Genomic DNA, 12,933 nt, shown 5'->3' on the forward strand with positions numbered 1-12,933 from the left:
CACCAAGAAAATGCCCCTCAGACTTGCTTCCACGCCAGTCTATGGACGCATCCTCTCAGTTACGAGTCCTAGTCCTGTATGGCCCTAGCTTGTGCCAAATTGTTGCTTTTAGTTATTCCTATCTTCTATATAATGTGAGTTTGGGGTTGTGGTTTTGTCTACTTGATTTAAACTCATTTATATGACTGTCCATGTAGTCAGATAACCAGCCATGGTTCAGCACAGCAAATCGGATGTAGAGCCCATAAGTAGCTTGTGGTAAGGAAAGAACAGAGCAAGGTGTGATGGAAGTCTGTATCCCATAAACAGGGCTTCTGCCTATCGCTCTGTGGTACCCCAGTATCCAGTGTAAAACCCAGGGAGTATTTTGAGTGAGGAAAGCTGTAAGAGATATTTTGGGGAATCCAGATGTTTGGTCACAGCACTCACTGGCCTTGCTTCTTTGAGCCCACATGGCTTCTCCTCCTTAGTCAGAGGTTTGTTCACACAGGGAAGGAGAGAGGCTCAGTGAGAATGATAGAGGGCCACCCCGCAGGCAGTTAGGGTGCAGTGTAGAATTCTAGAGTTGCCAATATGTGGAAGACAAGCAATGTAGCCTTCATATGGAGAAGAGCAGGGAAGGTTTGAAATGTTAGCAGTTTTAGTTACTACCAATGCCACTTCTCAAAAGCCTGTGTTACCATGAGGACTTTATTCCTGATGGGGCACTTACCAGTCCAGAAAGGCAGGCTGGGCAGGTGGATTCAGCCTCCTTCCAACTGACTGACGCTGACTCAGAGTTTGTAATGCTGTGCATTGAACAGCTTCAGGTGGGGACGCTGTGACTCAGTCTGTTCTACCTCAAGCTCTGTTCTCTCCTGTGTCCTCCCACACACTTAGTTTTGGAATCCTCTGACCTGTTGTCCAAGGAAGAAAAAAAAAAAAGAGAGAGAAAGACTTAAAGCTTGTTAAGACTGTTTTCTACTCCAATTTATTTGTTCATTAACATATTTTTTTTGAGTTAGGTAACATTTAAGTCCTTACAGTATTTTCATTCCTTCGTAAAATCAGCATTTGAAGGAAGGCACAGGTTCCTTTTTCTTTTTCATTTGGTTGATCTCCCCTGCATAACCCCAACCTGCCTCCCCCACAGGTCCCCTTAGCCCACCTTCCCTTTATGCCCCCGAGCCTGCATTCCTTCTCACTTGCATGTTTTTAGCCCCGGTGCTCCTCCTTTAGCCCCGGTGCTCCTCCTTTAGCCCCGGTGCTCCTCCTTTAGCTCTGGTGCTCCTCCTTTAGCTCTGGTGCTCCTCCTTTAACCCCGGTGCTCCTCCTTTAGCTTCGGTGCTCCCCTTTAGCTGCAGTGCTCCTCCTTTACCTCCAGTGCTCCTCTTTCCCCTTCACAGAAATGTCCAGTTCCCCCAACCCCCATTCCTAGTTTCCTCTCTCTCTTCCCTCCACTCTCTCTGTTCTTTTTTATATGGCAATATGGCCTGTGTACTCTAGACAAGCACTCTACCATCAAGCTATATGTGCAACCCCAGTGACTTAATTAATTATCTGTTGATTGATTGAGCTGTTCTTTTTAGGAATCTAGATAGGAGTTGTGGAGAATCCAATGCCCTGGTGTTTGGAATACATTTGTCTGCTCTGATTTTATTTCACAGAAATAAATGTGAGGTAACTGTGAACACAAGAGCCATAATGAGTCACTTTCACTGTCTAGCTGTGCTTAAGGCCAAGGAGTATAGGACCGGGATATTTCTTGTGCAGCAGCTGCTGCTGTGTCCTGAAGTCTCAAAGCAGGTCTGTCCTGTGACCATGTCCTGCTAGTGACAGCAGAGCGCTGCTGTGAGATCCTCATTGTCTTTTGTTCTTCTCTCACCAGGCTTTGAAGGGAGCAACTGCGAGCGGAATATCGACGACTGCCCTAACCACAAGTGTCAGAATGGAGGGGTGTGTGTGGATGGCGTCAATACTTACAACTGCCGCTGCCCCCCTCAGTGGACTGGTAAGTGCAGGGAAGAGGGGATCATGTTCATGTTACCACAGGGTGCTTAGCTGTCAGAGTGAGTAGAGCCTGCTCTCCCGTGATTCTGTGCTCACTCTGAAGTAAGTGTGTGTTCACGGGCAAGAGCTCTGAGCTCAGAGCTGGGACAAGCACCCTTCTGGGTCGGAGGGCAGAGCCTAGCATCTGTTGGCTTGTGGTCTGGACGGAGAACTCTCAGTAGGTATTTGAGAGGGAAAACAACCATACTTCGATGCATAACAGACTGCAGACCTTAAGAACCCATAGCTTGTGGTTTATCTTGGACAGACATCTGTTCTATCTCATTGCCAGGGACTCTAGTGACATCATTTCTAGTGTCTTCCTCCTTTTTTGTATCCTTTTTGCACAGTGCTTTAAAGTATTTTTTCCTACCACTGACATGAGTAGATCAATTGTGCTTAAATTCACAGCTTTTTTGAAGTTTCTTGTGTTTCTTAGGTTTGTAACCCACTCTTTGAAAGTCGAGTGATCTTATGCAGACATTTCGCTGTAGATTCTGTTCATGTTGACCTGTTCATGTATGACTGATGTAGACATAAGTAGCTGAGTGAAGAATCTTTAAAGTATTAACTATGTCCGGCATGGTGGTGCACACTGTTAATCCCAGCCCTGGGAGGCAGAGGTAGGTAGATCTTAGTGAGTTTGAGCCAGCTGGCCTATAGCACATGTTCCAGGGCATCCAGAACTGCATAGTGAGACTCTGTCCCGCCCCGGCCATCACATTTCTGTATATTTGTGTAGATGCACTTGTGTGTGCACACACACACGTGTGTGTGTGTGTGTGTGTGTGTGTGTGTATGTATATATGTATGTGTGTGCATGTGTATATATGTGGCATGCATATACCATAGCATCATCTGGAGGTCAGGACACATCTTGGTTGGGTCTTATACTTTCTTTCCACCATGTGGGTCCTGGGGATTGAACCCTGGGCGTTAGGCTTTGCAACAGGAGTCTCTCTTCTCTGCACTAACTTAGTGGTCTAAACTAACCGTGTTCTGAGAGACACTGATTGGCTTCATGCGGAAGAGGGAGGAGTGAGTTAATGTGAGCAGAGAAACCTGAACTATCTCCTGCAGGAAGCAGCCAGGCCTCTGGGTCTCTGGACTGCTTTGCCTTATCTGAAATATATAATTATTTAGAGTGCCTCAGTACTATAGACCATGGATAGAGAAATCTCAAGAGGATTTAAAACTTAGTGGTGTGATTGTTTTCTGGAAGAGCCCGTAATTCTACTTCTAATCCCCGTTCTTTTCAGTGCTTTCCCACAGGTCTAGAGTTGGACTTCTTCAGTTTCTTCATGACGTCCTGGTCCCAGGGCATCATTTCTAACACCTCCTGTCGAGCTTTCTTCTATCTAGCTTTTACCATCCCGGTGGCACAGTTTTCCAGAAACCGTTTTCTCTTCCAACTTAAAAACAGCCATGTTAATTACATGAGAAATAGTCACTGCTAATACTGGACTCTGTCTTTCTGCAGATGTAGTGTTCAGGGTTGGGATGAATGATTGTGGCCTTGGCTCTGTTCTGACCTCTGCTTGTTCCGTGGAGTGTGATCCATGGGCATTATAACCGACTCTTCCCCTGATGCCACACCAGGCTGCCCACTCTAACCTTGGTTCTGGCAGTGCCATGTTAGGGAAGTGTCCTCTGAGAACCGGAGTGTTTAACCCCAGGGTGCCCAGTCCTGCAAGTGCTTTCCCCCGCAATGGCAGTTTCCTCCTTGGAGAGTCATTCTCCAGGTTCCTGGTACCTGCAGGGAGGGCAGTGGAGGTAATGGAGCAGTTTCCTCAGGCAGTGTTTATCTCTCTGATCACTGTCATGCGATGACCTTCAGCTTTCCTCTGGTTTGCCTCCTCCTCCACTCACACCCGTTCCCACGACAAGGCTGTGTCCATCCTTAAATGAAATCCAAGCTCTTCCTTTGGTATGGGAAGCGCCATACCTCATGTCTGTTTGGTTTCCCATCTTTTCCGTGTGTGTCTGTTAGTTCTTCTCACCCAAGAGATTCTGCCCCACAGTCCTGTCAGTGCAAGTGTGTTTCCATATCCTGTCCTCAGCCAACTTCCCCTTTCTCAGGACTCCCCACTGTTCCTCTCCCTGCCTGACTCAGGTGCTCTCCTGCCAGGAAGGCTTCTCCTCCCTCTCTCTAGGCTGAACTTGTGCTCCCCTCTGGCTGCCTTTCACCTTGATGTGTTCCACAGCTATACAGACACTATTAGGTGCTTGCTATGGTGGAGAGATGGAGTTACAGGGGATTGAGCCGCTATAACAGATGTTGGTAGCTGCATTTGATGGCTGGCTTCTGCTAATGCTGAGAATACAGAAGTAGTTTTGTTTCCCAGGAGCCCTGCTTTTATTGCCGTTAGAGCTCTGAGCTCTACATAATTGACAGGAATGAGCAAAGCTTCAACTCAAGAGTTAGATGTGCTAGCATCTCAATGTGCTAATTGCATATTTTCTATTAGGGCTATAACCTATCGTGCATCCTTCTGTTTTAGATGTTGATGCACAATGCATACTTAAGAGAATTAAATTATCTGTCTTTAGCAAATAAATAGTGATTGGGTTCATGTTTTCATCTAGGCTTATTGAGTTTTAAATCTGTGGTCTTTGTGTGTGTGTGTGTGTGTGTGTGTGTGTGTGTGTGTGTGTGTGAGAAGTGGGCTCTGTAAGGTGCCTTTTATTTTTTATGTTTTAAGGATAAAGACCACAGAAGTCCCTTTAATGTTCAAAAGTTCAGTTTCTAATTTCATTATTCTAGGATTTCGTGATTTGTTTTTCCTTCTTGGGAACTTCACCAGGGCCTCTAAGGTTAGAAGTTCACATGGTGTGAAGGGTTCACTGTCAGTTGCTGCCTCTCTCCCTGTACCTAAGAGCCTGCTACAACTGTGCTCATAATTCCCCTGTGGCTCCCAGCTATGGTTGAAGTGTGGGCTGCTTGGCTGGTGTTTGATAGACAAGGAGGATTGTACCAGACTGGTAGAGAGGGAGTGAGGTGCCCTCCCTGAGAGAATGTGCGAGATTATATGGAAGGAGCAACTAGCATGGATTTGTACTAAGTGGGGGCTGGGAGTTTGTTGTTCTTAGTGAGGACAGCAGGAGCAAGACAGTTTTGCCCTGTAAGTGGGCAAGCAGGAACACTGCCCTTCAGTTCTCTAGACTTCCAGGTGAACAGAAAGAACGTCTCTTTTTCTTGGGTTTTGTTTGTGTCCTGTAAAACCCACATACACTATTTACTCTTTGGAGTCTTGACAGTCAGTGTCTACAGTAGGTCTTGTAGCCTTCGTATTTCCTCAGCAGCATCAATTAAGATGAACACTCTGGAGCCATTTGTGCATTGTAGCTGCTAGTCATGTGCTCGAGAGCATTGAAATGTGACGAGTCTGAATCCCAGTGTGTCGTAACTGCCGCACAATACCTGATTTCTGAGGATGTTGGTATGAAAAAGGCAAAATATTCCATTTGGGAATGTTTGGAGATTATGTATTACAGTTACAATGTTTTAGATATATTGAGTCTAAGAACATATGTCAAGAGTTAATTTTACTTTTTTAAATAAGTGGCTCTTTGGAGTTTTAGGATCACACCTGTGCCTCTCTCTGTGCCTCTCTCTTTGTGTTAGAGACGCTACTGCAGTCTCAGAGGCTGTGCAGGGCTGTGGTGCTGCTGACTGCTCTGCTTAGGTACAGAGCCTCTGGGTATTCCAATAGCAAGTGGCCAGCCTTGTTCCGACCTTGTTCTGTGGTAGCTCCTCCCCAGAGGAGAGGTGGGGCTATTGTAGCTCAGTACAGAGCTGTTCATCTTCAGTCACTAGTGAGGTTTTTCCGAATCTAGAAGCCTCCAGGACTAGCCAGCTATGCTCAGGTGGGCTGGAGGCAGGCAGGCTTGCTTGTAGGGATCCTGATGGAGAAAGTGGACATGCAGGCATTCCTTAGGTGGGGCAGTGCAGCGGAGGGAAGGCCGGTGCAGGCTCAGTGGGGTGGCCTCATGCAGACACTCAGTGCAGCGGAGGGCTGGCTGGTGCAGGCTCAGCGCAGTGGCCTCTATTCTGCAGTCTTTGGCCCCCTGCCATCTTATCAGGGCAGTTCTGCTCTGGCAAATGTCCATGGAAGGGGAGAACTTTAGAAACCCCACATTTATTAGGGCAGTGTAGATTAATGTTTTGTCTACATAGATGTTATTTAAGTTTTCTTCTTAAAGGTTCATTTCCTTCAGAATTAAAGTTGACTCTAAACTCAACTCACAGATTCCTCTGTGGCTGCTTTTGGTGTTGGGTTCATTCCCAGGGCAGATGTGATTGATTTTCCTGCTCTCGTTATTAATCCAGAAATGTAATTTCAGCTTGGGCTTGGAATAGTGCTTTGGGACACGAAGCAGAGGCAAACAATGAAAGTTAGGTAGATCTGAGTCAAATAAAACAGACCACATCTCCTCTTAGGTCCTCTCTACAGTAAATGCACTGAGCCTTCAGCGTGGCTTATGACTGCTCTTGCTCTGGTTTCAAAAAGAGCATCTGGCCTGGATTCATGAGAGCTTGTGCCAGAGGTGGGCCGTCAGCTCCAGGGTTTGTGTGCGGTGCTTGGATGCTGAATGAGGTGGCTCTGCTCTGGTCCAGCCTCTGATTGGTGAGTTGTCCTGGAAGCTCCCCTGCCTCCGTGTGTGTGTGTGTGTGTGTGTGTGTGTGTGTGTGTGTGTGTGTGTGTGTGTATGTGTATGTGTGTGTAGTGTATGTGTGTGTGTGTGTTCGTATGTGTGTGTAAGACTATAGGGATAGAGCAGAAATGAATCCTATTTTAGGCCAAGATACTCTGTATGAGTAGATGGGAAAGCATCCCTCCACTTCTTTGCTGTCCACCAGTTGTTAGAACTTGATCACCAGCCCACCTTCTGGAGTGCTGCCTTCCCACCCCCAGTCTTGGTTTCCTGTCAGTTGGACAGATCTCCAGGGTGGTCACCTGAGGCATCCACAACCACAAGGCCCCTTTAAAGCTGATAGGAGGCCAAGTGCATGTGCAGCACAGGTCAGGCCAGGAAGGCCTCCTGCCCCATGGCCAGCGGCCTATGCCAAGTTTATAAGTCTCTATGGAATGGCAGGAGCAGACACCTACTGAACAACTTGCAGTCTAGGGTACTCTGAGAGTCTCCAGAGCACAAAGTCAAGACGACTTCCACCTCGTAAGCTTGTCAAAAGAAGAAACCATGCATGTAATCACAGAAAGAGGTAGAAAACATGAAGGAGACAGATTCAGAAAGAGGTGTGGTGAGGGTTAGAATTAACATTCCCAGTGCGGACTGAGAAAAGCAAACCATCTATGCTTTGACTCTCATAGGAAAGTGTGAGGTTCACGACAGAGAGAGGGGAAAATACAGTAGAGATGATAATGACTTTGAACTAAGTTTTCAGAATACGTCAGTAGGAAGCCAGAATAGAGGAGTAGAGGCAGATAGAAGCAGGCTTAGAGCTCAGATCTTTTTTTGGGGGCATGGGGGTAGGGGCAGTGAGTTTCCGTGAGAATCTATTAGGTTTGTGAGTTTTTCCAGTGAGTAAATAAGATTGGATCCTGAATTGGAACAGAAATTCACATTGAGAAAATGGAGGAGGAAGTTGATGCAGAGAAGGAAGCTAAGAAAGGGGGAGGGAAGAGATTGGAAGAGAGCTTTGTCCAAGGCACCACTGAGTCACAGGCTATCCCACAAGAATGCTTCACCTGCCCACCTCTGCCTGCCTCTGCCATAGCTTCTGTAGTACTCTGCTGCTCTACCTGGCTTATAGATTCAGCTTAGCTGGTAGATTGCTGGTCTTAATGTATGTAAGGCTCCTGGACCATTTTTAATAAGTGACAGCTCCTGGGTAAGTGATAACCAGGATGGTCAAGAGTGGTCACATTCTTTTTTTTTTTTTTAATAAAAACAATATGACATATCTTGCATGTGGGTATGTGCATGTGAGTGTACATGCATGTGAGGGCAGGTGCCTCCAGAGTCAGGGGTGTACAATACTCGTGTTGCTGGAGCGACAGGTGGTCGTGGGTGCTGGGACTTGAACGCAGGTGTTCTGGGAGACCAGTGTGTGAGTTTAACACCTGCTGTCTCTGCAGCCCTGATCACATGTATTCCGTACATGACTGACTCAGCCTGTGATGTGCACATCACACATTTTTGTGTGCATTATCAGTTGATAGAAACTTCTGTCATCTCTGTCTCTTGACTGTTGTGAACAGTACTTTAGTAAACTTGGAAACAGATGTCTTCATGATATACTGGTTTCATTTCCCTGTATGGGGTTGTTGGATCACATGGTAGTTCCATTTTTTCTTTAATTTTTATGTGTATGGGTGCTTTGCTTGTATGTATGTGTATGTTCCATGTGCATGCAGTACCCACGGAGGCTACAAGAAAGCATTGGACACCCTGGAACTAGAGTTACAGGTGGTTGTGAGCCACCATGTGGGTGCTGGGACTTGAACCCAGTTTCTCTGGAAGAGCAGCCAGTGCTCTTAACTGCTGAGCCATCTCTCCAGCTCCTGGTAGTTCTAGTTTCAGACTGTGAGTAGCTTCCATACTGAGAGGCATTCCTGTCAACAGGGTGCAGGAGTCCCCTTTCCCCTCGTTCTCCACATTCTACTCAGTGTTTGCTATTGGCTGTCTTCTTGATGGAGCAGCTCTTGCAGGGGTGAAGAGTGTCTCCTGGCTCTGATTACCTTTGCTGTCCTCCGTGGGTTTTCCATTTGTAATCTGGGTTTAAGAGTTCACCTTATAGTATAGTTAGGACCTTTGAAATCTTAGTGCATCTTCTTAACATCTCGGCTGTTAGTACAACGTTGGTGAAGCTAGTCAGTTATGCTACAGCTATCTGTCTGTATGTGTGTGTGTGTGTGCGCGCATGCGTGCGTGTGTATGAGTATTATGTGTGTGTGTGCGTGCGTGTGTATGAGTGTGTGTGTGTGTATGTGCGCGAGCATGCATGTGTATGAGTGTGTGTGTGAGCCAGTGTGTGTGAGCGAGTGTGTGTGAGAGCGTGCGTGTGTGCCTTCCTCATTTTGGCTGAGTTTTCAGTCAATTAAGTAGCTGTGCATGATGTGATGTTTTTTCAGGAGGTGCAGTGGTGCACTCTGGGAGCCATTGGGAGCTGGGAGCTCTCTTGGCTCAGTCTTCATGTATGAGAGCATTTTGCTAGTATGGACTTCTTGGTTCACCAACTTAAGTGGAGACTTTAGGCGCTGATGAGTCCTGGGTGGGGGTGTAGCATCAGACATGTTTCTTCCTCCTTGATGGTCAGCATTGCTGTTCTCGCTGTTCTCTTTGTAAGCCCTTAAAGGTCATCTTTCCCTCCCACAGAGATCAACTCCTCTCCCTTTTCCTTTTCCTTTGCCTCTTGTGAGAACATCTCAAACTCTCCTCTTGTAACCCCAGTTTATAGTTTCTTGTCTTCCGTCCTTCCCAGCCCGTGGCCCTGAGTTTTATTTGTAGTGCATTCCTGTTTTCTTGTGATTCACAGTTATCTCCATCCTTCCTGTTCTGGCTGCTTCTCAGCCCCTTCCACTGGCCCTGCTGTTCTGTGTTGTTTTAGAACCCGAGTTAGCCAGTGTCTTGAGATCGTTCTCAGTGTACTCGTTCCTGGCAATGGGTGTCTTTCCAGCGTGCTCTTTACCCAATCGCATGTGGCACACTCCACACTTTACATTGCAGAGCCTGTTAATAGTCCCATGCTCATTCTGCAGAGTAGCTGCTTGTCTGTAAATAGAGAAATTCTGGGCTGTTTGGATCCCCTCACCCTGAGCCTCCCTGTGAGGAAAGGGCTCTCCTGTGTCCATTGGCTTAGAAGGGAGGAACCTACAGAAGTGGGGATGGAGCCAATGCTGGGCCTTCCGGTGGGGAGACTGAAGCTTGGCACCGCCTTCCTCTCTGGAGAGGCCTCTGTGCCAGGGGCCGCCTCCTGAATGCCAGCTCTGCCTCAGCTCCCCACAGAGGCTGAGCCCGGCTGTACTTTGGTGCCGTTGCATCCGGAGTTTGCCCCAGATGCACCGCAGACTCTCCTGTTGCTATAGTGGCCACAGCGGCCTGCGAGGCCTCTGTTGTTTAAGTTGCTGTTGACCTGGAGGGGTGAGGTGGAGTGTAGGGCAGGCTCTCTGAAACACAGCTTCAGTGCTTTGGTGAGGCCCCTCGTTCTCTGCATGGAACCCGCGCTCGCCGCATCTGCCCACTACCTGTGCACGCCTTGTAATTCAGCTGCACCCCTTCCTTTCTGTTACCTCAAATGAGCCATGCTCCCTCGTCACTCAGACCTGCGTACATCACACCATGCTGCCAGACATGACCTCCACCCCTCCCCTCCACCCACACACACGCTTAACAGCCTGCTCTGCCGTATGTCGCTCGGCTTCACTTCCCGGTTTTGTTCTCTTGCTCTCTGTTCTCCTGAGGGAACAGGTACCCAGTAAAATACTTGGCACCCTGTATTATCGTTGTTTGTGTGGGCATACCCACGCTTTTCCTCAAAGTCTACAGGGTAGAAGCCAGGGCTGCTTTGTTCATGGATAGTCCCAGTACAGATAGTCCAGATGTGACACGGTCTGTGTGTGTGGTGGGGATGGGGGTGTGAGGCAATGAATGAATAGGGACATTAGATTTTCTGGTGGTCTCTGATGCCATTAACCCCCTGGATTCTTTGCTGAGAACTTTTGTAAATTGCGCTCACCACTTGGAAAGATGATGTTTGGCAATAAATGGAAAGAACATACAGAGATGTCCGGCACCTAGAAACAATTTAATTGCACGTTTTTTATCATTGGAGGCCAGTAATTGGAAGACTGGGCCTCTCTCCATGCACCCTTACACAGAGGAGGACTGCAGGAGGCCGCTATCTTGAAAGATGGCTTTAGGGACAGGATAGGCTTCAGTTAAGAAGAAAAAAGTCATCACAACATGGATGCTCTTGGATCTAGTGTAGTAGATTAGAACAGAGGCAAGGGGAACTTGGTGTCTCACTGAGAAGCTGTTTAACAAACAGGGCAAGGGACTGGATGAGGAGTTCCTGAGCTGACCAGTGTATAGATAAGGACAAAAGGAGACTGGGGAGTGAACAGAACAGACACCCTCCAGTGCTGATGGGGAGCAAGGCTCTTACTCTATTGAAATTATGATAAAAAAGAAGACAGACAAATCACTTAATACATAAGCATTCCTGGGAATTATTATCTGGGCTCTATGCTGAGCTCTGGGGATTCAGCAATGAGGTAATGGTTGTCACCATTTATTTCTCTATAAGGTTTCTGGTCTGAAGTAAACAATAGTGGGAAATAATAATCTGACTTTGTATAAAATCTGATCTGTAGGGAATGCCTGACAGGATTAGTAGAGGGTGTGAAAGAGATCTGTTAGTGGGGAAAATTAATTTTGTTTAGGTACAAAAGGTGTCTGGGGGAAGATGACAGCTCAGAAGTAGACTGTAAGAGTTATGTGGGGAGGGCAGGGTAGAATGTTCCCAGGCATTGACACTACTCGTCCTGGTGTCAAGGTGAAGCACTGCGACCACTGGGAGGCTTGGGCAAAGAAGTGGAAGAGCTGGTGCAGAAAACACAAGTGCTAGGATCATATCCCACCAGAGATGCCATCAGAGGGCTCAGAGAAGTAGGTGTCTCAATCCAGTTTATAGGTTATGATCATTCTGGAAGCCCTCTAGAAAATCGCATTGGTCATGATGCAGGAAAGAAGGTTTTTGAGGAGTCCTGAAGGAGAAGTGTGGAATTAGTTCTGTTAACTTCCCTTCTCCCTCCATACCTTAGCCACTCCCACCCTCCCAGGGAGCAAGGGCTTGCACTTCTTCAGGTTGCATGCACACTGTAAACAACTAGTTCCACCACTGTGAGTCCTCTAGGCCTGTACAGTAGCCTGGCTTTTCCTCTGCTCCTTAACTTGAGAAATTATCTAGAGAGAAAGTCTGTAGACTAAAGCTGGAGAAACGCTCTCTGAGGCCTGAAGATAGAAACTCTGGAACTCGAGGGCTTGGTGATTGTGGGCTGAAAGGATGTGTTAGAGGTGACGTAGTCTTGAATTTACCATAGAAAGGAAGGGAACAGGGTCAGGAACAGTCAAACTAAACTTTATGTTTCTTGTGTGAGGATTGTTGTCAAAATTTGTGTTGACTCTTAATGTGCTTGCTGATGCGATGAAATATATTCCCTGAAGATCTTGAAGTCCACAGATGGGGGGCTGGGGACAGCATCTTTAGAGCTCAAGGCTCGGCAGGCCGTTCTCTGTCTCCCTAAGTGGCCTCCCCTCTCCTCATCCCATCCCTGGTAACTGCAAGTCAGAGTGATGGTTTTTGAGTGGTGCGTTGAAAAGTATGAGTTCCTTGAACCCTGGCCTGTTACAGCTGCAAATGGTGCCTGTGGTTACTGGGTCATGGCTCATTTGGCTAGAGCAGTAAGATGGCCCAACTCCTGCAAACCAGCACAGGGCCTGATTCACTACTGGTGGGTGGTGGTGGGGCCTTTCCCTGCAGCACCACCGAGCTCCCTTCAACTCTTCCAAGCTTCTCAGTCCTCCTGCCCCTCAGCAGTCATCTCAGATTCCTTCCCCATTCTGGAATTAACTTCTGTAGCAGTCAGACAGTCCCCTTGTGAGGCACATCTTTCCACTTTGAATCAGTGTTTCCAGTCCTTCTGTAAAGAGCTGTTCTCAGTTGGGCAGGTCAGCATACTTCTCTGGACATCTAGAACACAATCAGGTATGTTGCTGTCTGAAGTCCTTTTCCACAAAGCCCAGGTGTACGTGGCATACATTCTGAAGGAAATGGTAGACCAGACCCTCTCCTTGTGAAACCTGTAGTCTAATGGGAGGAGAGATGAGGGTCTGTGGGACAAAGTTCAGCTTTACCAGGTGCCAGGACAGATGATTGGG

The 12,933-nt window shown here is 47.4% G+C and overlaps 1 protein-coding gene across 1 annotated transcript in view; it reads left to right on the plus strand.

The window, feature by feature from the left end:
* Positions 1-12,933, plus strand: part of Notch2 (notch receptor 2) — a 133,379-nt gene that overhangs the window by 64,348 nt on the left and 56,098 nt on the right. The window contains 1 exon segment of the mRNA NM_024358.2: positions 1,868-1,990. Within this exon segment, the coding sequence (NP_077334.2) occupies positions 1,868-1,990 (123 nt within the window).

The sequence above is a fragment of the Rattus norvegicus genome, chromosome 2, assembly GCF_021556685.1.
Source record: "Rattus norvegicus strain SHRSP/BbbUtx chromosome 2, alternate assembly SHRSP_T2T, whole genome shotgun sequence".
Lineage (NCBI taxonomy): Eukaryota > Metazoa > Chordata > Mammalia > Rodentia > Muridae > Rattus > Rattus norvegicus.